Source organism: Haliaeetus albicilla, chromosome 25, assembly GCF_947461875.1.
Source record: "Haliaeetus albicilla chromosome 25, bHalAlb1.1, whole genome shotgun sequence".
Classification (NCBI taxonomy): Eukaryota; Metazoa; Chordata; class Aves; order Accipitriformes; family Accipitridae; genus Haliaeetus; species Haliaeetus albicilla.
Genome location: NC_091507.1, coordinates 21,346,806 through 21,374,398, shown reverse-complemented (window position 1 = coordinate 21,374,398; position 27,593 = coordinate 21,346,806). Strand labels below are relative to the sequence as shown.

General features: G+C 37.3%; 1 protein-coding gene across 5 annotated transcripts in view; it reads left to right on the top strand.

Annotated features, from left to right (window-relative positions):
• The window catches only part of TFDP1 (transcription factor Dp-1), a 47,430-nt gene extending 22,962 nt beyond the window's left edge, over positions 1-24,468 (top strand). For 4 of the 5 annotated variants that reach the window (XM_069770202.1, XM_069770201.1, XM_069770204.1 and 1 more), the window contains exons 4-12: positions 6,960-7,066; positions 11,186-11,307; positions 12,620-12,785; positions 12,981-13,127; positions 15,981-16,049; positions 17,401-17,552; positions 18,336-18,502; positions 19,109-19,190; positions 23,395-24,468. In XM_069770202.1, the coding sequence (XP_069626303.1) occupies positions 6,960-7,066; positions 11,186-11,307; positions 12,620-12,785; positions 12,981-13,127; positions 15,981-16,049; positions 17,401-17,552; positions 18,336-18,502; positions 19,109-19,190; positions 23,395-23,542 (1,160 nt within the window). In that variant the 3' untranslated portion in view covers positions 23,543-24,468. The remainder of the gene's footprint in view (positions 1-6,959; positions 7,067-11,185; positions 11,308-12,619; positions 12,786-12,980; positions 13,128-15,980; positions 16,050-17,400; positions 17,553-18,335; positions 18,503-19,108; positions 19,191-23,394) is intronic. The other variant, XM_069770206.1, reaches the window with a different exon arrangement.
• Positions 24,469-27,593: the final 3,125 nt, after the last annotated feature.

Genomic DNA, 27,593 nt, shown 5'->3' with positions numbered 1-27,593 from the left:
TCAAAGGCACATCTTTACTACTATTTCTCTGAACTAGACTGTGATGTGAAGTAATGAACTTCAGTTTTTCATAAGATCTGCCTTCCTTATCTTTCAGTCTCCATGATAAGCTTTCATGAGGTCTCCCATACCTTTAAAAAAAAAAAAGCCACAAAACAAACTTGGGGGTTTTGTTAGATTTCTGTTGCTTTCTAATGCCTTGAGGAAGAGAACCTGTAGCCGGGTCACTGGGGAATTTTTTCTGAAGCCCTGGAGTTGGAGTTAGCTGTGGAAGTTTCTGTGGCAGCAGAGAAGCCAAGTAAAAGTGGGCAACTGAAAACTTTCAAGTGCATGGGATAAATTGCTGTAAGGCATATTGCTGTCAATTTTATTGACAGCAGCCTAAACAACTGCATAGAATGGTACTTCTGATTAATGAAAGATGTTTTAGAAGTAGCTCATCGTTTTGTAATTCTTGTGTCGTACTTTCCTCCCCCTCCCATATTGGAAATAAATGCATTGCCTTGTACAGAATCCAAAGAAAGAGTTAGAAAGCTTCTATAAATCTGGAGTTCTGAATGATTTCACACTGTTGTTTTTGTTCCTGTTTGCAGGACACGTGGGTGCTTTGCTCTTACTTTACTAGGAAGGAGGGTGCTACTAAAAGCATACTGAGCTGTCGACTACCTGGCTGAACTAGCTAAATGCAACTTTCTTCAGTAGGACAGTGGCAAATAAGAAATAGCTGAAGATGGTATGAAGACAAGTAGAGGCCATGACTAAAGTTCAGTGACTCTAATGTAACGTCTTCTAGAATACTATAGCGGTGTCTGTAATAAGGCCCATGACTTGCAAAGACCCTGAGAGAAACCTGTAACTTGATAACTGGGAGCTTTTCAATTGAAAAAATAACCTTTGCCGAAAAATAGGTGGACTTAAGCTACTTTACATTCCTGTAAGAGACCCTGCCCACTTTTTGATTCCAAACTCTGTAATTTTTCAGACAATTTTCTATAGACACCAGCTTGGGGTTGGGGGGTGACACACTGGAAAAAGGGGCAGATTGTGTACTTAAGACTAGTTTGCTTTTTGTTATTTAGGGTTTTGTTTAAGCAGTTGGTTTGATGGACAGGTTTGGAGCTGGAATTAGCTTGGCCTGTATTTGCTTTACAAAACGGTGACAGCATGGAATTTCGTTAGTGATGCTGATGTCGAATTCCCCCTCCTCCTCTCTCTCTTCTTACCAGAAGGAAGAAAAAACCCACATATGGAAGACTGCTAAAACTGAATCTATAACATTTTCCAGATAATTCTCGTAGCTTTCATGTAATCTGATATCAATCATTTGCATCTTAAGCAGTATAGGTACCCTGGCTTTATATATATTCTACTCCTATTAACATTTTTAAAGTTCCCAAAATAAGGAATGTAATGTTCCAGATGGCACTTGGCCTTCTCAGAAGTGACAATCGCAATGGAGTCTGGTGTCTGTGTCACTTCCTTAAATCCTCTTGTTCGTGGGAAGTCTCACTGGGCTTTTTTGGTCTCTGAAAAGAGACCCATTGGGCTCTTCAACTGATACTTTCTTAGTTATGAGTTTTATCAGTTTATTGATGGTAACGTTATCTTTTTGAGAGTGTAAGTCATATTTGACTTGTATTGAGACTGGCTTAATAATGTTGCTGCCTTTGAGTTGTGTAGCTGTTGTTAAGCAAGATTCCATCTGCACTGTTAAAACCATCAATTTCAAAGTTCGTTATGTAATAAAGACAAAAGTTTGTAGAGTTCGTTAGAGTGGTTATAAGCAGTTGTACTGCAAAATGTCACCTGCAAGGTTAATTTTCTTTAGACTTTTCTTAAAATAACCCTTTGCTTAACTCCTAACCTTTGATCACGTAGAGTATTTTCTTACAAATTGGCCCGCTGGACAGAGTTTGGTTGGGACTGTTGCAGGAGATGGTAAAGGAATTACTTTGCCTTCTGACAAACCATTCTCTTGTTCTGTGCGTTCTTTTTTGGGGTTGTAATAATGCAGAAAGTGCTTGCAAAATACCTTCTTGCCAAGTCCAGTTCTCTCATATACAATATTCCTTCTACACTAGAAGACAGACTGACAAGACTTAGTTTGTTAAGAGACAGCATTATCAGGAAACTGACTTGTTTTTCTGTTGACTTCTGTTGTTGCATCATTCCTGTTGCTCTCTCACAAGTAAAGAAAACATAAAGACTGACTACATCAGAAAATGGTACAGCACCTAGAATGAATGGGATTTCGGCTCCTGAGGCAAGGAGTACCTCAGCCCATCCTCCTTGAACTGAAACACCAAATTCAAAGTCATTACTGTTTATGAACTGGAGCAGTCAGCTTTGAGAGAGATCCACTGCTTTGTCTGCAGAGGGCACTCCTTTCTCTAAGTTTAGATGTACTGTGTTTTTTTCTGTGGCATCTCAAATTATTGAAAATGTTCATAATTGGCTGTATCACCAGTCCTTTTTACTGCTAAAAATCTGCAAGGGATTCTTCCTTTTTGGTAAAATTCTCGGATTTGTTTTTATATGCAAGCAAAGATCCAGTTCAGAAGATCTTCCCTAAACACAATGAGTAACCAAAGGCGGCTATTTACAGCATGGTCTGTGTGAAGAGAACACTTATCTGGAACAGTTTGCAGACAGATAAATAACAGGTTTTGTTAAAGGGTGCTGCTGCTTTTGCTGTGCAAGTTTTATACAACATTACCCCTTGATCCCATCTGTATCATTATCTTCTGTTTGGAGGTAGTTCTGGAACTTCATATCGGTGAAGTTCTACTTCCCTTTAGGTTTAATGACTGCTTATAAGTTACTAAGAGTAGTCTTCCAAAGTGGCCATGTTTGGGAGACTGAGAATTTAAGTAGTAGTTGTATCCTTCTGTATATATATTTTTTTTCCTGCTTTACATGGCCTTTTCCCATGGTTTTTGAAGTCTTTAGAAGAAGAAAGGGGGGGGGGGGAGACATGTCAGAACTAGCAGTATTAATAATATGTTTGTTTTGAAAATAAAGAAGAGTTGGTGCCAGCAAAACTGTTTGCAAACTTGTGGTTTTAATTTTTACATGCTGTTATGCACACCGTATGTTGGCCACAAAGTACAGGATTATTTGGATTGTGGTAATTGCTGTAAGAGTAACAGTAATTAACAAATGATTAGTAAAATTCCTTTGAGAAACTGAGCTGTCAGTCACTTGCAAAGCTAAGTTAATAAAATTATTTCTGCTTGTATACTTAACAAACAAACCACACACACAAACCCACTATGAAACCAGAGCATTATGAGCCTTTGATGAAAATGTGCAAACATTTTTCTCATATCCACCTACATCAGGTAAATGAGAAAATAGTTGGATGCTCTGGGGCAGAGACAAATTGAAGGTCCCCTTTTTAAAAAAAAACCAAAACACTCAAATTTTTTTCTTCCTATTGTTGAGCAGTTATGCTCTTTCCTATTTAGTATGATTATCTTTTATAGGTTGACTTTGCTTCGAACTGTGAAGTGTGTCTTACTGTTCTTCCAGTTACATTTGTGTTTCCTTGCCAATCAGCTTGTGCCGTACAGACAGACATTACCTTGCTGTTTCTGTATAGAGCCAGGTTGGTTCGGTTGCATCAATTAACTCTGGCACAGCACCACATGAAATGTTAATGTAATTAAAAACTTTAAAGAAGCATAGTGGGTACTCTTCCCTTTACGCAGATGTTTTAGTTGCAAGATAGCCGTTTGTGTTAATAGAATTAAATGAATAATAAGGAGGCTGGAGGCCATCTAATCTAACCTTACAATCAAACCAGGGCCAGCTTCGAAGCACAGAGCCTTCAGAAGTTGAATTTTTCAGTATATCTGCAGGGAACCTCCTAAGCAACCTGTTGCTGTGCTTTACCTTTCTCATTGTGAATTTTTTCCTCATGTCTGGTTGGAATTAGCTGTGCAGCAACTTGTGGCTGTTCCCTCTTTTCCTTTTGCTCTGTCCGCTGTCATCTCTGTAACTCTCCTTTTAATAGTTGAAGGCAATGATCAGATTCCCACAAATAACACCCCTTGCTCCACCTTAATCTCTTCCACAGGCTGCATGTACCAAGCTCCCTCAGCTTCTCCTTGTACATCGTGTGCTCCAGTACCCTAGCCATGTTAGTGTCTTTCTGGACACTCTCCTCTTTGTTAATGCCTTTCTTGCACTGTGGGCCCCAGAACTGAACAGAGTAATCCAGGTACAGCTTAAAGAGTGCTGGAGTAAAAGGGAATAATCACTTATTGCTGTACTCTTCCAAATGCAGCCCAGGATGCGGTTAAGTCTTCATTACCGTAGGGGTGTACTTCTGGGTCATATTCAGCTTATTGTCCACCCAGGCCCCCAGGTCCTTTTCTGCACATCTGCTTCCTAACCACTCGACCTCTGCTGTTGCGTGGACTTACACTGTCACAAATGCAAGATTTTTGCATTTGTCTTTATTGACTGCGTAAAAATTTTTAAGAAACAACACAATAGCATAAAGGATTACTTTATTTTTAAACATACCAGAAGAATGAAGTCTCTTAAGTGCATCTGAAGAGTAGACAGATGATCAAGATGATGAGGGAGAGTCTCATGGCAACACTGTTCTTTATGAAGTTGTCTTACTGAAGTATTGCTAGAAGTTGTTGTCGTATGAAAAAACTGATAACAGGAATAGTTAGAAATCATCACGGCCAGAGAAATATCTCCCTGCGTATTCTTAAAGGACATTAACAATGGTACTTCTGTCCTGCTAACTCAGTATATGTGTAATTCATATAGTACCGGAAGGATAGAAAGCCACATATCCTGCACCAGTTTCTGAAGGGCTCAGATAACTGCAGATGAGTAAGTCAGACTTCTGTTAGGCAGATCAGTCGAGCGCATAACAGAGAAGTAGACATATGGACAAATATGATAATGGGCAGGAATTAACAAGGCTTTTCTAGAGGGAGGGGAAAAGGGAAGTTAGTCTTTTCAAAGTCATACTTTGAAAGAGTCAACAACCATGTGGATAAGGCTTATCTAATCAGTGTGATGTCCTTGGATTTCTTAAAAATAACAACAAAACCCCCTTGATTTTCAAGGTCCTTAATCAGCCTGTTAAAGAAACTAAGGTGTCATAGAATGGGACGGTCCCTGCATGGGTTAATAATTGGTAAAAACCAAACTAGACACAATGAGTACTCCAAGTGAGCTATTAGCACTCAAGAAAGATCTTGAAGTCCTGGTAGGTTATATTATGAAAATGTGGTATCGGTGTTTGTTAGGGAACAAGCACATTGAATTTTGAGAATTATTTGGAAAGGAACAGGGAATAAAATAGAAAATGTGCTATAGAGTTATACAATAACATATGGCATTCCTTTGTCATGAATAATGTGTCCAGCCCTGTCCTCTGCAAAAATAAAAATAAAGGGTAGGAGAACTAGAAAGTATATGCGCAACAAGAACCATCAAAAGTAAGGAAAGGTGATCAAATAGATGAGGCATCTTAATTTTGGAAAGCAGTTACAACTCTTACTTTACTCAACTTGAAATGCGATCTTCACATTGCTTTGTTGTATTTAAAGCAATGAGGAAGAGGTTAAAAAAAGACATGCTGACCTCCAGGAAGCTGAGAAGATGCACAAGCACTAATAGCCAAGGTAGTTTATATTGCTTTACTGCATTCTGCAGAGAGGAAGAACAAACACAAAACAGCCACAATAGTGATGGGTGTACTTGAAGGGACAGGAAGGCATAACAGTCGTCGGTTACAAACTAGAAGAGCTGCTGACTTTCTGAAAGAGCACTGGAAAGTTGGTGAATAGTGGAAGAATGTCAGGCTGCTGCATCCTGGTCAGATTTGGGGGACTGAGAATAGGTTCTTGCATGAAGCTATCAGTTTGACATGGTGTAGTAATAGCAGCTAGGAAATACAAGCCTTTTGGAAAACAAGGGCTTAAACAAGATTTGACTTCTCCTCAACTTTCTGTAGACTACCTGAATGCATAAGAGGGATGGTAGGCATCATTAGTGCTTATTAGGGCCCTTCCTGATACAACCATTGTAAAAATGCTTGCTTATTGCTTCTGTATTGGATAATGGATAAAAGGAAGAGGAGCGGGAGTTGTGCCAAGTCCTTCTGGCCCCATTGGCCCCTTTAAAAGTGATCTAAGAACTGCTAAACCTCTCATCTGACAACCAAATGACAGATGGTTCTGCAAAATAAATGTCTCCAGTATTTTAAGACTTGTTTGTCCCTTTATTCTTTTTCTGTAGTCAGTCTTTGTTGCTTCTATTTTGTTTGTTTTGTTTTGTGCGTCCTTTTTACACTGTGGCATGGAGCATCACATTGCTAGAGGATACCTGGCTTGCTATTTTTGTAGTTGAGTTTTTGTTTAACATGGCTTAAGACTTACCTATTAATGCTGATTGTGGATGGCTTATGAACAGGGAGAGAGCAGCTTTCCTTGCAGGGTTGGTCTACTGTGTTGCATGTATTTTGCTCAAATATTGGATTCTTGAAGGCTTTTGTTCTTCAATTCCCTGCCTTCAGCTGGGCGGGGACACTTAGAGGAAAGTTGGGAATATTCTCTTGGAAAGGCCAGTGCTAGCCCAATCTTACTTCTTGTAGACCAGCATGCATCAGAAGGGTATGTCATATGCTGGGGTGTTGGGCATGTGTTTCAGGTGGTGCGGGAAAAGATTTCAGTAGCCACAAAGGACAGGAGTAGAAGAGGAGGCGATTATGCTTTCTGTCAGATACCAGTTACCTCTATTACTCTGCTTTAAGAGAAAAATTGGAATACAAGAATTAAAACATGTTCATACTAAATCATACTACGTAACCTTACAGGTTATGTAGGAGAAAGTTTCTATTCATACGCATTGGTAGTATAGATGAAACTGGAATTGCTAAAACAATACAATGTGGCTGACCTGAAGCTATGTATTTGCATTTGTTTTAGGTGTTGTTTCTCTATTGGCTGTTCATCCTTCTACAGTAAATACGCTTGGAAAACAGCTCCTGCCAAAAACATTCGGACAGTCTAATGTCAACATTGCACAACAAGTGGTAAGGAGACTGCATTCTTTTTATTGCTTACACTGTTACTTACACATACTGTAAATCTCACTTGTAGCTTGGTAGTTGGAATCACTTGTCATGGGCAGATAAAGCTTGTTTGTAATTTTAATAGACTTAGGTTAACGCAAATGTTCCTTTGCATAAAGAAATGCAAAGATGACTCTCAAATCAACATGCAGATACCTGAATATTCTGGTAGCTTTATCTTTTGCCAGTCTTGCCACTTAAAACTAGGGGGGTCTTTCAGATTCTGCTTTGAAATCTGCCATAGGGAAATATAAACGAAGTCCATCAGCACGTTTTTATTGAGGTTGAAGTTAGTGGAACAAAATTGAAAACAGAGCTACATTTCTTAGTGCTTAATTTAGATACTCTTTTGCTTAAATACATATTGTGAGCTTCGTATGAGGTACATGAAATTAGAGGTTTCAAAGAATCTAATACTGTAATAGATAATACATAGGTTATGAGAAGTCACTTTTATAGTGATCAAAATTAAAATTTGGTGATCTGAAAAGAGTTGATCTCAATTCATCTTCTGGAAAGCAACTGTAACATGTAAACATCTGAAATGGAATGTCTTATATTTGGGTTTCTTCTTGACAGAAAAGCAGTTCCCCACCTGCCTTTCCCAACTCTAAGCTCTAAGGGGTGTTTTATAATTGAGGCTGCTTGAATCTATAAACTGTACCACTTGAACTGTACAGATGTAGTGCAGATCATTCACTCTGCTGTATTTCTGGCAGTGGCAGTGAATTAACTGCTTCCAGCAACCACTTGGAAGGTAGAGTGTAGCGAAATGAATTTAACTGAATGAAATTGCTCCTTCAATAGGAGGTGTTTTATCAATAAATTTCCAACCAAGGAAATGCAGAGTAGTTAGGCATTCTTTTAATTTAAAATCAGTAACCAGCAGTAGGAGGAGAATGTTTTAAGTATAGATCATAGGCCATAATGACACAGATGGTGTCCCTTCTAGGCATTATTGTGAGACTGTGTACATACTTGAGTTTAATGTTGAAAATGAAATGTTCTTTCAGGTAACTTACAAAACGTTTCCTTAAAGTGCCCAAAGAGGGGATAATAATGAAATTACAAATCATCTGATGCTTTTTTAAAGTTTCGACAAGTAAAGTAATGTTTACAACAATGTTTATATACATATAAAATAAATTTGTGTGTCTTCCATCACAAGTTTAAATTGAAAAATCCTCATCCGTATTATCTATGATTAATTTTACATGGTATCACTGTTAAAAAAATATGATTCTGAAATAATAACTACTCTTTATGGTGATTTTGTTAGTATCATTACTGTCGGAAGTTTACATTTGCAATCATAATTTTTTCAGCACTTTAAGTCTTACTCTGAAAGTATTAGCATTAATTTTTTTTTTTGTGAAAGAAGAGGCCCATATCAGCATATTTGTATTGGCTGTTATCAGTACAAAATTAGATGCTTAGCTGTATGTCATTAAAGAAGAGATGGAGGTTTTGTTTTGTGTATATATAGAGAGAGAAATTCTGGGTAAATTTCTCTTGACTTTACAGTTCTGAAGGGGATAACAAGAACTATTAAAAAAAATACCTCTAGAACCCTGAAAATGAAGAGGAGATAAATTTTCTGTCAATGTGCAAAATGTTCTTGGGAAGCAGAGTTGAGGTGTTGGCTTGTGACCCCGCTGAACTTTCTGACCTTTGAGTGGTAAACACAGGTTTTTAATACTTAAGTACTTGATTTTCCAAGCTTGTGTTCTTTGTTCAGGTAGTCTGATTTCTTTTTTTTTTTAATACTGTCCCCATAGAAGTTTTTCTGTTGAGTACAGTGAAGTAGAGTGTGTGGGCTGTCTTGCTGTTTTCCCCATTGTCCTGATCTTATTCATTATCAAGGAGCTAAACTGTAATCTTGTTCTCTTTTGAAATCAGGAAATATAAGAGAAACAGCAGGCACTTCTTTTTCTACTTTTGCTTCCTCCCCCCAGTCCCTCTGTTGTCCCTAAAACCATCCTCTCTAATTCTATCTGTAAGCTTTCATTTTAGGATGTTCCCAGTGACTTGATACTGCTTAACTCTTTTCATTCAGAGTCTTGGTTGTTTATGAGCTTGTGAGTAAAAGTAATTCTTTAGAAGATTCTGAAACTCTAGACTGTAGGGTCTTCCCTAGTAGTGATACATTAAAGCAAATAATTCTGGCTGGTTTGCAGACTTTTGTGAGTTAGAATGGGAATGCAGAGCAGGTTTTGAATTTATTAAACAGACTTCACTTTTCCACTCTAGAAATGAGCCTGTGAACTTGTACACACTTCCATTTATTCCTTTGTACTGTTATTTCAAGACATTACTGAGCGCAGTAGATGTCCAGGGTTTGCTGCTGCCAAACAGTTTGTTTTTCTCCCAGCTGTAATTCCACCCCCTCCCCTCTATTGGCTTGGCTCTCATCTTACTGCACAGTCATACAAATTCTAGATGTGGCACCAGGGTGATGGTGGGGCTGCTTGTGGAATTAAGAAGCTAAGGAATAGCGGGGGACCATCTAATTTTAGCCCATCGACCAGACCAGTCGGTAGCAGAACTGATAAGTGTTTTTTTCATGGGGAGAAAGTGAGCTGGTTCACACGTGTCTTGTGCCTGCTCAGCATCCCCCACCCTCACTCAGTTTCCCACAGTCAGGAGTTTTGGTTATGAAAAGTAGTAGAGGAGATTAGCTGACTTTCCGTAAGAATTAGAAACATTTTAAGTATGGAACAAAGCTACTGGAAAGGGGAGGAGGACCTAAGATTTTCTAGCTGTCAGAAGTGGTTGTAACAAACTTGCATGTTAACTACTCAGAGAGATGGCATAATATAGAGAGACAGTATTTCGGAAAAATTGCAGCTGTTTGTCCTTCCAGGTAGCTGAAATCACAAATATCTAATAGTCACTAGACTACCTTTTGCATTCTGCATTTAAAGGTTATTCAAATTTTGGTTCATTTTAACTTTCAAGCATAAAATGTTTCATTTTGGGTTTTCAGTTTTTCTATTTTACTCTTTTTGAGGCTAAACTATTGAAGCTAGCCTGAGGAAGAAACTTAAAATTTTGTTGGTGAGGCAGAACGTGGCTGCAGGAAAATATAGCGAGCTTGTGGGTGATGATGAATTCAGGCTCATTTGATGTCTGTTTCGCTTACCTGATGTCAGGGATGCAACCTGCTGTTTTCACTGGGAGGTAAATATACCCCCCAAAAGTCAGCATATCTTTCTTTCTACAAAACAGAAATCTGTACATTTTGTTTTCCTAAATACGTATTCTCTAGAAAGTTATATTTATAACATTTCAGAGATAAAAAACGTCATCTGCAAAAGCGGGAGTTCTGCTTCAGCTAGTTTCATGGATAAGGAGAGCATGGCTCTGTGTGCAAATGTATGTATTACTCGTGATTAAATTAGCACATCTTCAGGGCTACTTACCTGTAAGCTGGAAGACTGTGATCAGCTGAGTGTGTGCTTGTAACATGTTCAGAATGGAATGGTTTTACCTAAATTGGTCTCACTTACTGCAGTGATAAAAAAAGTTGGCCCTTACTCTTCTTCACCTCTAACATACTTCCATTTTGGTTTTGACTCTGTAGTAATAGAGACTGACTTCAGGAGAGAATTTGGTCTTTCTTGCAACAGCTCTGCATTTTCTTTCTGCTTTTATTGATTTTCAGATTTTCTTGTTTCATATGTTCGTATTTTCATTGTAATTTTACTGCAACTTCTTTATACATAGCCTGGTAGGGTGGGGTTTTTTCCATCATTTTTTCCCTTTTCTTTTGGAGGGGAGAAGATGTGTGTATGTTGATCTTGTCTGAGTTAGTGTTGAACAGTGTTAAGAAATCCAGCAAAGATGAAATGCTCATTTAAGGATAAAACATAAATGTTCATTACTTAGGGAGTGCTCTAACTATATAATCTGTAGTCTGAAGGTTTTTGTGCTTGTGTGTGTAAATTCAATGTGCCTAATAGAAGTAGGTAGACAAAAACTATTAGTGTTGTTTGAATAATGCATCATTTGAATCGTGCAGTGTATGAATATCTTGGAATACTTACAATCGTTTTCCAAATTATTTTATCTTTATTGTAGGTTATTGGTACACCTCAGAGACCTTCAGCGCCAAATACTATCCTGGTAGGAAGTCCACATACACCCAACACACATTTTGTATCACAGAACCAGACTGCAGATTCTTCGCCGTGGTCTGCTGGGTGAGCAAAATAAAAGTTACAAAGGATTAATGAATTGTTTGGAACTTTTGTTCTAAATGTGTGTGTACTCTTCAGGCTGGCAGTGCGGGAGAGAGCCTGTTTACCTTTCCATCAAGAGTACTTCATCATTAAAGTTTATTGTATTAAAATTGGGAACAGTCACACAAGAACGAATACCCCCCTCATTTGTTGTAAAAGGAAGTAGAATGTTTTCTGTAAACTCTGACAGATATTCTCACTTCACTTACAAGTAGAGAATTTAGCTCCTAAATGGACACAGGAATTCATCTGGCTTGATTCAGTTTTTAATTTGGCATTTCTGTTTTGCTGGTGTATTTTCAAAAAAATAGAGTACATTTCAGATTGAACAAGTGTATCCTGAAGTATAATTTGAAAGAATAATATAGTCCTTTATTGGGAAAAAGTATTAGGTAGAATGAATGCATTCTTTTGGTGTCTTTTCTCATTCAAGCTTGTTTTTAAGGGTCTCTTGTTAAATGTATTTGCTTTAAGACTAAATTTATCATCAGTGTCTTGTTACACATAAATAGATTTCCACTTTGGAATTATACGGTGAAAGGGGCTGTAGAGATTTGAGAGGTTCCATTGCTGATACTTATTTTGTTGGTACTCACATTTTTCCTCAAGTTACAAGGAACTTTAAAAAATAAGTAGAAAACTGTTCTGTTTCTTGTGTCTTGTAACATTGAAGTTTTCATAGCAACTTCATATACTGTATAACTTCAAATCTGCGATTCAGTAATAGTGTAACGTTTAGTGAGTTCAACCAATATCAGACTTCATCTGTTCAGTCAGTATCGGACTTACGTGGAAAATGCTCAGTCTAATTTTTTGTGGTCAAACTAGATGGTCTATTGAAATTAAAAAAAAGAAAAAACAAAAAAAACCCAACCCCAAACAAAAAAAACCCAAAGGACAAAGTTATCTCCTGTAATTCGCTTTTCATATTTTAGCATTTATCCCCCTATCCCTTCTTGTCTTGAAGATTGGAAGGTTTTCATTATTGACTTCTACAAGGAATATCCCTATTCTTAACTTATCTGCTACTGGAGCTAGCGGAGTTGCCAAAAGAATGAATTTGTACTGTGTTTCAGCATCAAGATATTGGAATTGTTAATTATTGTAAATTGTAGGGGAAAAAAAATTGCAGGAAAAAATGTTGGGAAGGGGTGAGAAGCAGAATAAAAGGGAAGGCTTGTTTTTTTACAGCAGTGTGCCTGTATTTGAAAAAGAGACATTAAATATTCCAGAGTTCAAATATTCTTAAAATATATATTATACATATATTTAGGAAGCGGAACAAAAAAGGAGAGAAGAATGGCAAGGGTTTACGTCATTTCTCTATGAAGGTTTGTGAGAAGGTACAAAGAAAAGGAACCACCTCATACAATGAGGTGGCAGACGAGTTGGTTGCAGAATTCAGTACCACTGATAATCACATTTCACCAAATGAATCAGTAAGTATATGGGAGGTCAATTACATGTGAACTGAATGGGGGAAGAGAAATTTCTTTTGAGCCTTTTGTATTTCTTTTCCTACTGCTAAATGAAACAGTTCAGACATTACCTGAGTTTACCCGTTTACTGTAATATATGTATTCTCAAATATTTTTGTCACAGGAATGTTTTTGATTAATGCACTATGTCTACAGCAGGCTTATGACCAGAAGAATATTAGACGACGTGTCTATGATGCCTTAAATGTCCTTATGGCCATGAACATTATCTCTAAGGAGAAGAAGGAAATCAAATGGATTGGTCTACCTACTAACTCGGCTCAGGAATGTCAGAATTTAGAGGTATATGTATGAAGAAGTTCACAATGGCTTTGTGTTTGAGTAAATGTTTACAGCTTTAATATGTTTCAATACAGCATGTGCACGTGATCTTCTGAGATAGCAAGGTAGAATAATGTAGTCCTTTTTGACTCTTTATTTTATTTGTATTTACAAAACACACATTTAAACTTCCAGATTGCTTAAATATATTTTTTTAATTCTTCTATGTCAAAAATACAGCTCTGTCACAGTTTTCACAGTATATGTGAAATGGTTCTGAGTGGAAGTTAATCAAGCTGAGAGATTAACGTGTATTTCCAACATTCCAATAGTGTTGCACAAGCATCAGGAAGATTGTTTTCTCCAGATGCCAGGCAAATAATACATCTGTGACGAGAGATGTTGCATGTAGATCAGTGCATATGTGCATTGCTGCTGCTTTGTTGCTGCAGGTCTTATGTATTTCTGACATTTGTCTTACATGAACATGTCAGACTTTTTTACTGCATGTCTTGGGTAAGAAGTAAAATGTTTTATACTGAAAGGCATTCATAAGTTCTGGCAGGAATTTTTTTTTGTATCCTGAGATTTGCAGGATAATAAAGTTACCAAGGTTTACTGAAGTCAATTCACTTTATCAGAATAGAATGAGACTTTGTATTTGTTCTTAATAAGTCTAAATTCCTTTCAGCAGGACTGAAAAATCAGTGTAGAAGCTGACAAATTAAAAAAGTTTTGGAATCTATCTGAGGGCTAATTCTATGGAGATTTTTGTTTGATACTGATAATTCATTTTTCAGTTAGTACTGTAATTGCTATCTAGACGAAGAAAACATAGGGTATGTAATCAATGAGTTTTATTTAAGTATTTATTATCCCAAGTGAAAATTATTAGTTAAGGTAAGAGAGTGGTAATTGGGGCATAAATAGTAGGGTGAGTATGGAAGGTGAAGTGGTTTGAAAATGACAGTGCTGTGTGCTGAATAGGGAACCAGCTAGCTGGAGGGATTTTAAAAGTAGATCTCTTTAGATCTGTCTTCCAAAGTAGGGCATTGCCAGTAATGAATGTAATGTTGGAGCAAAAGAAAAAGAAGTGTTGCTAATTCAGCTGGGATTGGTGTCATGATTGATAATGTCCTAGAGAAGAGTAGGATAATATTAGTACTGAAGTACGAATTTGACTTATTTTCTAATGCTAAATTACAAGACTGGTCCTACCTTGCCCCCCTGCGCCTTTTTTTTTTTTTTTTTTTTTTCTTTAAATAACATCATGCCTTTTTGTAGTTTTTTTTCAACTGTGTATACACACAAACAGAAAATGGCACTCATGTTGATTTTTACTCCAGTCATTTTCTTTTTAGTGGCATATTTTAAGGACCTAAGAACAAAAGTTGATGTTCAGGCCAGTGGTCTGACCAGTATCTTGCCTGACAGTAGCCTTTACCTAGGAAGGAGTATAAGATTAGAGAAAGTATTTAGTGATGTGTTCTCCCGTAACTTGTGGTTCAGGCATAACCCAAGGCAGATACAGTATCCTTATATTTAATAGCCCTTGGTTAATTTTTGTCCCACAAATTTTTACTTTGTACAAAGTTTGCTTTTAATATTGAGTCATTTGTGGCAGTGAGTTTCAGGTGCATTAGAAGCTTCTTAAGGAACACCTTTTGTTTGGTTTTGAACATACTATATTTAGTTGCTACCTGATTTTTATTTTTTTTTTTGATTGGAAGTGATGGTGACTTGGTCATTCCTTCTTCACTTTCTCCATCCTGTTCATGGTTTTATAAGTATCGCCCATGTTCTCCCCCATTATTTCATTCTCCTTTCTTTAGAGTCCTAGTTTATTCATTATTCCCTTGTATGGAATCTGTTCTGTACCATTGATTATCCTGATTGCTCTTTTGTATGGTCTTTTTGAAATAGGAACACCAGACCTACAGAATTCAAGATGTAAATGTTCTGGTTCATACACTGATGTAGTGATAATTTCTGTGTTGTTGTCTGTTCCTTGCCTAATAATTCATATTTCTGGCTGCTGTGGTGTACTGAGCTGATGGGGTTTGTAGGTACTGTAATTTAACATCTCTACTGAATATAATTTTATTTCTAAAATATGCATGGATGGGATTATGTTTTCTCACACATACCACATTACATTTACCAAAATTAATTTTGATTTTGTAATCACTCAATGCTACAAGATACTTCGAGTGTGCTTTATGACAAGCTCTCTTTACTGTGCCAGGTAACCGAGCATTGTCAGCAGATTCTGTCACCTTGCTGTTCATCCCATTATTCTGATCCTCTATAGTTTGAATAACAGTCTGTAAATTAAGTCCTTGCGGGAATCTGCTAGCAAACTTCCTCCACTGAGAAAGCTGTTTATTTCCTACCATTTTGTCTCCTATCTTTTATGTTATTATTCAGTATGTATTTAATACTGTGAGGACTTAACCTTAGGCTCCATAGCAGCTTCATTTCTTTAACCATCTTTAATCGATCTTCTCCAATACCTTCCATATCAGTAGGCTACATCAAGTAGATCCTTCTGGTCTACATGTTCTTTGTCTCCTTGAGAGAATTTGGATAATTCTTTGAGGCATAACTTGTGTTGCAAAGATGTTTTTACCCTCTCCCTGATATGTTGTACTTTATTCCCCAGTGTTCTAATTCTGCTCTTCATTACAGTTTCCATCAGTAGTACTGATGTGAGTCTTGATAGTTAGATCTCTAAATTTTCTGCAGAACCTTAATGATTGACATCATATGTCCTACCTCCGGTTCTCTGATATTGAAATGATTTTAAGGGGAGAAAATGTTGATATAAAATGCTACTTAAAACCAACAAACTAACCATCCTTTTTCTGTCTTAAGGTGGAGAAACAGAGAAGACTTGAAAGAATAAAGCAAAAACAGTCTCAACTACAAGAACTCATTCTACAGGTACAGTCAAGGTACTCTTGTCTATAGGGCAAGGTAACTTATATCTGTATTCCTGTTGTTTTATCCCATTGAGGGATCATAAACTTCTAAGAAAACCAGAGGTGAATTTCAGTATTGGGCGTATGCAGTTTTAATTTAGCACTGTAGTTTACCTGGGACCATGCTGTTGGCCATTGCTATTGGAGAAGCCAGCAACCTTCCATGAGTTATGATGAATTCTTTGGCAGTTTCAAGTATGTTTAAACAGGATTTATGCTGACAGGAGCTGTAATTCATACTGTACCTTCTGAATTTTCCAGTTCACTTCTTGAATCCAGAATGTTCTTCTGTGTTAGAGTCCATAGGTGAAATTATGTGACTGTAGACGTCATCTCTCATAATGCTCTGTGTCTTGCCTTTCTGGGATGTTGCTGCCCCTGCTGTGTAAGTGGCTTAACTGCTATGAAACAGTTGCTGAACTCCTTCCCAGGTTTCTCCTAGTACACTGGGGGAAGCAGTAGTCTGTCCCCTAAGTCACTGTGCTGCTGGTTCACCGGAATGTTCCCCTTAGTAGTTGCATTACCTACGCAGTAGGAATGAGAATCTCAGGGAGGGTGTGCAGAAAGAAGGTACAGACAACTGTGGGACAGCAATCTCAACAGGTGACTGACTTTTATCAGTCTCTGTGTTGGCTTTGGGTTTTGTTTTTAATTCCTGTTTATTTCATTTGATTCCATGACCAGAAAAATGCTTATTCGTAGTTTGGTGGCTTACTGTAAGATTTATAACTTTGAGTTTCAATAGTTAACTTGAGGTTTTAGTTCTTACAATTGCTAATCTTTAAAATATGAACATTCCATTCTGAAAAGCAGTTTTGGTAAGATGTGAGAGTAAAGTCACTAATCTTAGCTGAGTAATTCAGAAGCCTCATGTCAGACATTCAAATCTCAAATGTTTTTTAGCATATAATTTCAGCAAAAATACAGTATTAATCATTCAGCTGTTCTCATGGAGTGCAATAGCTAGCAGGGAGTAGTAAACAGAGTGGAAGTAGGATGCTGTATGAAAATTCCTTTTTCCTATCATTGTTATATCTTCATGCTGTCAAGGATCTGTCCAAGGAACTGTCCTGATGTACTTATTTAGAACATGCATTTTTTTCCTCAGTTAAGTTTTACTGTGTTGTATTTTCCAGTACTATTATTTGAGTCTTTTCTTGCATCTTAACATGCAGTAATGCAGTGAACACTCTCTGTCCTGTTCTGCAGTTACATGCTGCAACCATTGCTGGTATTCTTTATCTGAGGGATTTTTTTGTTAACAGGATCTTAAAGGTTTAATTCATACTTTTATATACTATTGCTTTTTCTAGCAAATTGCCTTCAAGAACCTTGTTCAGCGAAACCGTCAAGCAGAACAACAGGCAAATCGACCGCCACCATCCAATTCTGTCATCCATTTGCCATTTATCATTGTGAACACCAGCAAGAAGACAGTGATTGACTGCAGTATTTCAAATGACAAGTGAGTTAACAAAGTTTTCTGTCTGGCTTTTGGTACAGCTATGAGTTTTATGTCCATGCTAAAGTGTTCGTCTAGGTCTGCTAAAAATTAAATACAAATGAATTTACTTATGCCTTTTGTAGATTGAGAACATGCATTTCAGACAGGTAAAACTTAGTCATGTTGAATAGAAACAAGAGTTTTATAGAGCTTTTCATTAAATAGAATAATTGCATTCACATTTAAAAACTTACTTAAGACTTACTGTCTAGAGATGTTAGAAGCAAAATAAGGCAGCTCTGCTAAAGTTTTATATCATACTTTACCAAGTAGTGTTTTCCTTTGGCTTTAACACGGTGAAATGCAGCCAAGCAGAATTGAAAATGGATGTTGCTTTCAGAACTGCTGTTCTCTACTTTTGGTTCAAAAAGCTAGGTTTTTCATCTGCTAAATAAAAGCTGAATGTAGCAGTGGTTTCTCCTTGTACTATTAGCTTACTAGAAAAGCTTAAAAACATGAAAAAAAATTACACAGTGGGCAGAGGAGTGGGGGTAAAGAAAAAATTATCAAACATGCAAAATGTTTAATTAAAACTCTGTATCTGTTAAACCCGTTAATGATTTATGTAGTGTGTATAATTACAGTTTTAGTAGCTTGCTATCAAATACATAAATCTTGAAAAATTTGGTTACGTAATGTGATGTGTTGCTAACACTGTATTAAGCTTTTGAAATGCTGCAATTCCTGAAACTTAAAAGGTAGTTAAAGTCATTGAAGCTAATTGAGACATTTTTTCCTCTCCAGGTTTGAATATCTATTTAATTTTGACAATACTTTTGAAATTCATGATGATATAGAAGTACTAAAACGAATGGGTATGGCTTGTGGCCTAGAATCTGGAAGCTGTTCAGCAGAGGACCTAAAAATTGCAAGGAGTTTGGTTCCTAAAGCTCTGGAACCATATGTGACAGGTTAGTTAACTCCCAAGAAGAGTCGATTTGTTTTCCTCCTTAATACAAGACTCAAGGAAAAAGCATGAAAATAGCCAAGATCAGTTAATTTCCACTGATTTGTGGTGGATATTTCTAACAGGTTCTCAAATATATGCTTTTCAGTGTACCTTAGGGAACAAATAACAGCAATTCATGGAGAATGGGCTGTTACTCTTCACAGAACCACATTTTGCATTATACCATACAAGTAGATATTTGCAGTGTGTAATTCTTTTAAGAGGACAGTATTTATAGTTGATTCTTCTGCAAAAGTAAAAGGTAGTAAGAGCAAACATGATCATGGCTTCATTTTATATTGTTTTATCATTTTCATTACATAAGAATACTGAAGACATCTGACTTGCTTACTTCAAAATAAAATGTTTTTTTAATGTATTTTGAAATTTTGCTGTTGCACTTGCTACTTGTTTTTTAATTATGCTATTTTGGATATAGAACGTCAACACGTTTTGTTGTTTTGGTTGCAAGACTCCTTTTCTGGACTTTAAAAGGATTAAGCATTTCCACTGAATTCAGTGAGTGTGTTTTGAAGTATTCTTGAAATACATATTGTTTGTTTTACAGAAATGGCTCAGGGATCAATCAGCAGTGTGTATGTCACATCTTCATCAGGTTCTGCATCAAATGGCACAAGATTTTCAGCCAGGTGAGATGAAATGAACAATCAGTTCTTGAAATCTGATCATCAAAGAAACTTAATTAGAGGTTAAATACTTCATGAAACAAGTTCTGTTTTGATTAAGTGTGGTGTGGATATGTATTTAAGTTTATTCTCCAACATCACTTCTACTTGAGTAGTGGTGGTTCTTAGCAGTGTCATTAAAGAAATCTTTTCCTGTATAGTGGAAAAGAAATTGATTAGACTGATGTTAATCTTGAAAGTATTATTTCTGCTTCGTTTTGAGTTTGTGACAAGAAAACAGGTACTTCCCTAAAGATATATGGGCAAGGTTCTCCCTTGGTCATTAGTGTCTAACTTAAAAAAGGTTTTGGTTTTCGGGTTTTAAACAGCATCAGAAGCTGGTAGGGTGGTAAACTGTAACTTGTATTTAACGTTGTGTGGACATACAACAGTTCTGAACTTAACTATTCTTTTTCTCTTGCTATGTAAGACACTTTTCCTTATGTAGTCACTACTCGCTAGTTTCTTGCTATTACATTAATCAAATATAAGTCCTTCTGTGAGCTCTACTACATTGTAAAATGAGTCAAGTATCATTGAAATGTTTAAAATTGTTAACAAATACTCAAATTGAGCAAGCTGATTAGCTAAACAGATTATCTGCAAAAATGTTCATTTTCTACCAGTTGTTTCTGTTGTGTCCAGAAACTTAGCCTTATGTGAAAACTGTTGAACATGTAATGCAACTAATCCAATCTGGGCAATTTTAGAATTGCAGAATGGTTTGGGTTGGAAGGGATCTTCAGAGATCTGCCATGGGCAAGGACATCTTTCATTAGATCAGGTTGCTCAAAGCTCCGTCCAAGCTGACCTTGAACACTTCTGTATATCCAATCTACCTTCTTTCTGTTTAAAACCATTGCCCCTTGTCTGTTGCTGCAGGCCCTGGTAAAACCTATTTCTCCACATTTCTCAGAAGCTCCCTTTAAGTACTGAAAGGCTGCTATAAAGTTTCCCTGAAGCATTCTCTTCTCCAGGCTGAACAACCCCAACTCTCTCAGCCTTTCCTCACAGGAGAGGTGTTCCATCCCTTTGATCATTTTCGTGGCCCTACTCTGGACCTGCTCCAACAGGTCCGTGTCTGTCTTACGCTGGGGCCCCCAGAGCTGGACACAGAACTGCAGGTGGGGTCTCAGGAGAGCGGAGCAGAGGGGCAGAATCCCCTCCCTTGGCCTGTTGGCCATGCTGCTTTTGATGCAGCCCAGGATGTGGTTGGCTTTCTGGCCTGCAAGAGCACATTGTCAGGTCATGTCCAATTTTTTGTCCCAACAGTATTACCGAGTCCTCCTCCACAGGGCTGCTCTCAATCCATTCATCCCCCAGTTGGTACTGATAACAGGGGACTGCCCTGACCCATGTGCAGGACCTTGCATTTGGCCTTGTTGACCTTGATGAGGTTTTGTATGGGCCCATGTCTCAAGCCTGCCAAGGTCCCTCTGGATGGCATCCCTTCCCTCCAACGTATCAACTGCACCACTCGGCTTGGTGTCATCCACAAACTTTCTGAGGGTGCACTCAATCCCACTGCTTGTCATTAATGAAGATAGTACTGGTTCCAGTACGGACCCTTGAGGGACTCCACTCGTTACTGGTTTCCATTTGGACATTGAGCTGTTGACTGTAAATCTTCAGTCATGGCCATCCAGCCAATTTCTTAGCCATCAAATAGTCCATCCGTCAAACTCATACCTCTCCAATTTAGAGGCAAGAAGGTTGTGGGGGACTGTACCAAAGGCCTTCCAGAAGCCCATTTAGATGACTTCTGTAGCTCTTCCCTTGTTCATTGATGGATTCACTCCATCGTAGAAGGCCGCTGGATTAGTTAGGCACAGTTTGTCCTTGGTGAAGCCATGTCTTCCGTATGCTTCAGCATAACTTCCAGGAGAATTTTAGCAGGCACTGAGGGTGAAGCTGGAGAGGAGAGGGCAAGTTCTAGATTACTTTGGCTCTTTCCACAGCAATAATTGTTCTATGTCAGAATCACTGGTAGGATCTGCCTTGTAAATTATTTGGAGAAATTGCTATACCATTGAAATTCTTAAAGGCAAAAATCCTGTATTGGTGGGATTTCTTTATACAAGGAAATACAGCTTTATTCTTGTTTTCTGAAGACAGTCTTCTGGTAGCTTTTTCTCACCCATCTGCCTTCCGCCAGAGTTGGAAGGAGGTCCTTCTAAAGATACAGTATCTAGCTTACTTTAAAAGGGGGTGGGAATAACTTGCAAGGGAAACAGTTTTAAGCTCAGGGATGTGCAGCACTAGCAATGGTGTGGAGCATGGTTTATGCTCCAGTCTGTTCCTGCTGCCCAGAAACGCGTGGGGAATTCTGCCTGTTCTTTGCTAGGGAACTGAAGCTTGAGTGAGAATACTGCCAAAATATCTTTAGAGGAGCAGAACTTTCACGGTACATAAAATCTCCTGTTTTCACTAAGGTTCCTTCTGTGATAATGAGCATGGTGTTAGTGAAAAAGAACCCATGTATTTCTAAGACTTTGGAATTTGAATAGGCCACTATTAGCCAGAGGCCAGTAGAAAACCAGAAGCTGACTGTGGTTCGTTATCTTGGTGAGAAGCCACTTCTGTTTCTTAGGAGGCTGGAAAAGGGGAGTGACAAATTATGTTTATTTATAGTACATACATAAATATTCATGGCAATAAGAAACTACAAGATGTGTAGCTTTTCCGGTACCAAAAATTGCTGCTGAGGCAAATAAAGGCTGTAAATTTATTTAGCAAGCTCTCTAAAGAAAGTTTGCAGAAGAATGAGGATGCTGCTACCAATTCATTCCAATTCCTTTGTCTTAGTAGGATACGCAGGTTATGAAATCCAGTTCCATTTTTATCAAAAAGAGGGGAGACAGGTTTTTGGGTTTGTAATTTCAAAGTTCACAGGAACACAAGAATAATCTTTTTTTTTTTTCTCTTTGTTTCTGAAACTGGTTCTGCAGATAATTATGGAGAACCAGTTATAAGTCATCTGACTACAGCTAGACAGCTGTCTTGGTATCTTCCTTTTGAATAAGTGTGCAGAACAGCAGAAACTCTTGAAAGTGTCTTACTGGGTATGTTTTCCTTGTGAGCTTCTAGGGTGTGCCCCTGCAATTTCATTCTGTGTGATGATAGACTATTGAACTAGCTCCATACAACAACAGTGTGCATGATTGATGATGTGCAGTAGCTGCATTAAAAAATGACTAGCAAACATATATTTGAAAGCAATTTTTTGATGATTATTGTCTTTCAAGTTGGAGATACAATTTCTGCGATTTTTAGAAAAACATTTTGTCAAGAATTTCTGACTAAGTTTAATAGTTTATCAAACTATTGAGAAAGTAAACAATAAAAAAGATTGGCAAAATAGCAGCTAATAATGGAGGCAGGAATGTTCTGGCTCTATTAAAATACTTCTGGATAAAGTTAATTCATCTAGGAACAAAGACATTTCAGACTGTATCTGCAGTATGCGTGTGTATTTTGGTGGAAAAAGAACACATTCAAGTAAGAAAGTGGATACTCTCCAAATCTACTTGCTGATCCAGGAGGTGGATTTTCAGCGTAGGGATATTCTTAGAGAGGGAAAAATATGAGATGCTGAAGAGGTGGTTTGTTTTTTGTTTGTGGGTTTTTTTTGTTTGTTTGTTTTTTTAACTTAAAGCATAATGAGAAGAAAACAATTTCAAGTTAAAAATACAGCACATGCAGCAGTGACAGTTTGCCATGTAGTAACAAGGAATTAAGGAGAAGCTATTAATTCCTTGATTTTCCAAGTCTTTGAATCAAGATTAGTGCTTCTGAAAGACATGATTCACTTGTGATGCAAGTGTCCAGTGCTACATAAAAATATCAAAGGACTTAGCTGTGTAGCCTTAACACTAAAGGTACTTCAGAAGAAACCTGGAAAGCATACTTACAAGGTGTCTATGAAAGGATTTAATCTTTATATTAAACCTAAAGGAAGAAACATAATAAGAACCATTTCAAAATTACTTCAACTGTTTCTGCTCCTGAGAAACAACTTAGACATACATTAAACACAGTTTTAGAAAGTAGCAGTGACAGATTTATTAAAGGAGTGGAATAGATAGATGATTATATTTAAGAGCACAGTAAACTGGGAAAAATTATTGAGCAATGCCAACTGGCCTCTTTTTTTTTTTTTTTTCCCCAGTGACTTTTCCAATGGTGGAGATGGGATGTTGGCTACAAGTTCCAATGGATCTCAGTACAGTGGCTCCAGAGTTGAAACGCCAGTTTCTTATGTTGGGGATGATGATGACGACGATGACGATTTTAATGAAAATGATGATGACGACTGATGCCCTTTGCTTGTAGACTATTTTTTGTTAAAATTCAGCAAGCTTCAGGAATAAATTGTTCTAGGGAGAAGTGTCTCAAATTAATTTGCCCCATCCCTCAAGGAAAATATTGGTAAGCAGTTTTGAGTTTAGAAATTGCACCTCTGATAAGCAAACAAGGATTGTTTTATGTAGGATATTTTTAAATGTGGTGTGGATGTGTGTTTTTGATACCAGTGTGTTAATGCAGAGCCTTTATTTACTCTTGTTTTAGGGGTTTTTGGTTTGTTGGTTGTTTTTTGTTTGGGCTTTTTTTTTTTTACTTGAAGGAAAATGGATTTTGCCCCAAATGTTCTTGCGAAGTTTGCTAAAGAAAATGTAGACACATCATTGAGAAATAAAATGCTGTCCTTCTGTGGAAAATGAATACACTGAATGGCAATTTATTTGGAGTGTATTTTGATTATGCCACTTTTTGAGGGATAGTGAGCTAATGTAGTAGTGTTTTTTGTTAATCACGCAGTGTCCAAAGAACCAAACAAGAAAGATACGTCCTACTTTTTTACATGTTAAATTCCAGAAATGTTGTTGTGAACTTATTTTCCCTTAAATTATATCTAACATAATGATTCCATCAAGTTTATATACTTTTCACTGTATGTTGGGACATTTGAATTACAAAGTTTTTGGCAAATGTTTACTGCCAGTTGGTGCAGCTATATAAAATGTCTTGAAGGTTTGGAATGATTTATTGCTTATGGTAAAATTTGCCTGATTTCTTACAGGCAGACTTTGGAAACTTTTTATTATATAGTTGTTTACATACTTATAAGTCTATCATATAAAGACATGTACTGAAACAAATGTTTGTATTTGTTTCATAAGCATCTTCCTGTAATCTATTATAAAGTTGAAATTAAATATAGAGAATGTTTTAAGTTTTTTAACTCAAAATTTGTCAATCATTTTTAATAGTTCATTTTTATAAAAGGAATTTCAGGGCAGGTGGTAGTCTTTTTAAATTTATTCACAAACAATTAACTGCACAAATACTGTCAGCTGCCTATTCTAAGACAGTAGTCTTTTTATTGAAACACAAATAAACTTTTCTGTAATATTTTATGGAATATAAAGAGACTATAATTGTTTGACTTGTTTAACCTTGGCACTGTTAGTTTTTATTAATAAAACGCGCATGGGCATTTTTAACAAGCTCTGTGGTTTTTCTAATTTTAGGATTATTTTAGAACATTTTACTTCCTCTCGTCACAAGACCTAGAATTAACTGTCTCAGGATACTGCATCTACACTACAGAGGGCCCAGATTTTTTGCTTTGATTTAGTAATTTGTCCTTACAGCTCTTGGTAACTGATGATGCACAAAGCACTATCTGACCCTGTATACTCTCTTCTTTCATGTCTCCTTATTTCAATATGTCACTCCTCAGCGTGTCAAGCCAATCTTAGTACTCCAGTCTTAGTACTCCAATCCAGCTTCTCTGTTTAAAATCCCACACTTACTGTCCTAACTTTTCACCACCTATTCCTCAATCCTGGCTTTCTGTCATACATTCCCATGTCCTCAAAACAGGTTTTCATCTGCTTTCCATATACTTTCCACCTTAAACTTTTTTGTTAGATCACATCCTCTGCTGTCACCTGAAAGTGCACAGGTTACTAAACTGGCTCAGTCACTCTGCAGGCTGCTGTCAGGGTCAGGATTATTTGCTTCCACAAACTCCAGGGAGTTGCTGCAAAGACAACTTGCAGTCTAAGAACTGCTCTGTCTGTGGTAAGGGCTCTTGGATGCACTTAAACCCTGTAGTAAATACAAAGTGCGCTACGTGGTTTTTTTCTCTGAGGGATTGTGCCTTGACAAATCTTCTGTGGTTAAGGGGATGTGGGTGCTTACTACAGAGCAGTTGATAGGCAGTGAATGTTTTCTAATTGTATCAAACCTTGTTGTAATATGAGCAAACCAAGCAAATTGCTTAATTTTATGGGCCTGGGAAAACCATTTGGGGGGGCGCTAATTGAATGCTTTCCTTCTCACTGAAGATGTCATTCTTTGCAGTGCTAATGCTAGAAGCAAGGTTTTTGTCACGGTTGAGTCAGCTGATTCAAATTATCTTTGCTGTTGAACGGCAGTTTTATTTGCAGAGTCGAACAATAGTTATCAAGGAACTTTTGACAGTCCAAGGAGATTATTCCAGTTTTCCCTTACATTCTAAATCTCCAGAGTATGATCCAGGATTTGCCTGCAAAGAGTGAGTACAGGGATGTTAGGTAAGGAAGGCTGAAAGCATCTGACAGTTTCCTTTTGGTTCTTAGCAGTGGAATAGACCTCAGATGAGACAAGGTCAAAGGTGGGAGTGAAAGTGTGGCAAAACATACGTTTCAAAAGGTGTTACTTTGCATGCTTTTTGTTGCTGATGAATCTCTGAAATGGAATTTGAGAGTTTAAACAAACAGCATTGTAGTGGTTTGGGGGAGTGAATCTATGTTATATTTATGGTTGGACTTAATAATCTTAAAGTTCTTTTCCAACCTAAATGATTCTATAATTCTATATTACCTTTGTTTCAGGAGAGCTTTCTAGTAAAGGCAACTATCAATAACAAGAGAAAGTCTATTGACTTTTTAATTACTTGCTAGATTGCAGGCAGTTACTTGGTCATAGTGTTAAGGTGAAGGAGGGGGGGTGGGGGGGGGAGAGACCAATGGTGAGGGAGGAGGTGGAAATGAGGAAAGGAGACTTGAAGGAGGAGGAGGAGGGAACCAGAAAAAGAACAGATTGAAACTTAGAGTCTTTACAGAGGGGCATAAAAAGAGAAGAAGGTGCAAGTTGGGAAGAAGTAATGTAAAAACAAGAGAAGACTAGTCAAGGACTACAAAAAAGACTAGTAGTAGAAAACTTGATTTTAAAAAAAAAAGGTGGAGAAATGCATAGAACAGATGTGACAAATGTCAGGCCTGGCATGAAAAGAACTAGAAAGTGAGAGAGAACTTTATATGGTTCTGATCTCTGGAAAAGGTGGTACCATGCATACAGATGGAAAAGGAAGATCAAGAGCAGGAACAGAATGTAAGAGGAAATCACGGACACGAAATCTGTGGAAGCAGGAAATACTGTAAGGAGGTAGAAACTAGAATTCAGTTGAAGAAAGTTTAAGTGATGGTAAAGGTAATGAGAATGGTAATAAGGACTCAGTTTGGGGAAAAACATGACAGGGAAGGGATGTACTGTTACTCCTTTAATTTGTCAGCACTTTTTTGTGATCTGAAGAAGAGGAAAAGTGGCAAAGTTTGTATTTACATCTCTGAAATGGTCCTGCAGATAAATCGTGGGAACAGTGTGCATCTTTTACTGTTTTTCTAAAGTGATACTGAGCTTTGAAAGACTTATCTCTCTATTTTGACACATAAAATAAGTTAAGAAGGATTTCTTGAATTGTTTCAAAAGTAAACTGTTTTGTTTTTCCTGTAGGAATTTGCTTCCCTTAACTAAAGAAAAGCAATTATGACTGTGGAAACTTTTTTTCTTTTTTAATCTTACTTTAATGGAAAGCAACTGTTGCAGAGAAGAAAAAATAAATGGCGCTGATAGGGTACCGGCCCTTGAAGATAACCATTTATCAAATTGTTCATGGAAGAAGGTAACCGTCACAAGATAAATCTCTTCATTTCTTTGTCAGTGAATACATGGGTTGTAAAATCTTCACATTAATGGCAAATCTGAAAATTGGATGCTGCTTTAATATAAAAAGGGCAAAAGGGGGGGAAACGAAAAAAGCATTGATGTAATACTACTGGAATGATCATCAGTAGAAAGTAGAGTATATAGACTGTTTTTCCCAGATAGTTCATTGTTTCCTGTAGGGACTTCCTTTCTCTTGTCTGCTTATGAGAAGGGTAGTAGGCTATTTATCTTGACCGCTACATCAAGTTAACAACTTTCAGCCCTTCTCAGATCTGTCTGCTTCCAGAAAGATGTGACTATTAACACACACACTTTATTGTTAGAGCGTTGTTTTACCTGAATTTTCATTCATTTATCAGGAAAAGCAAAGAC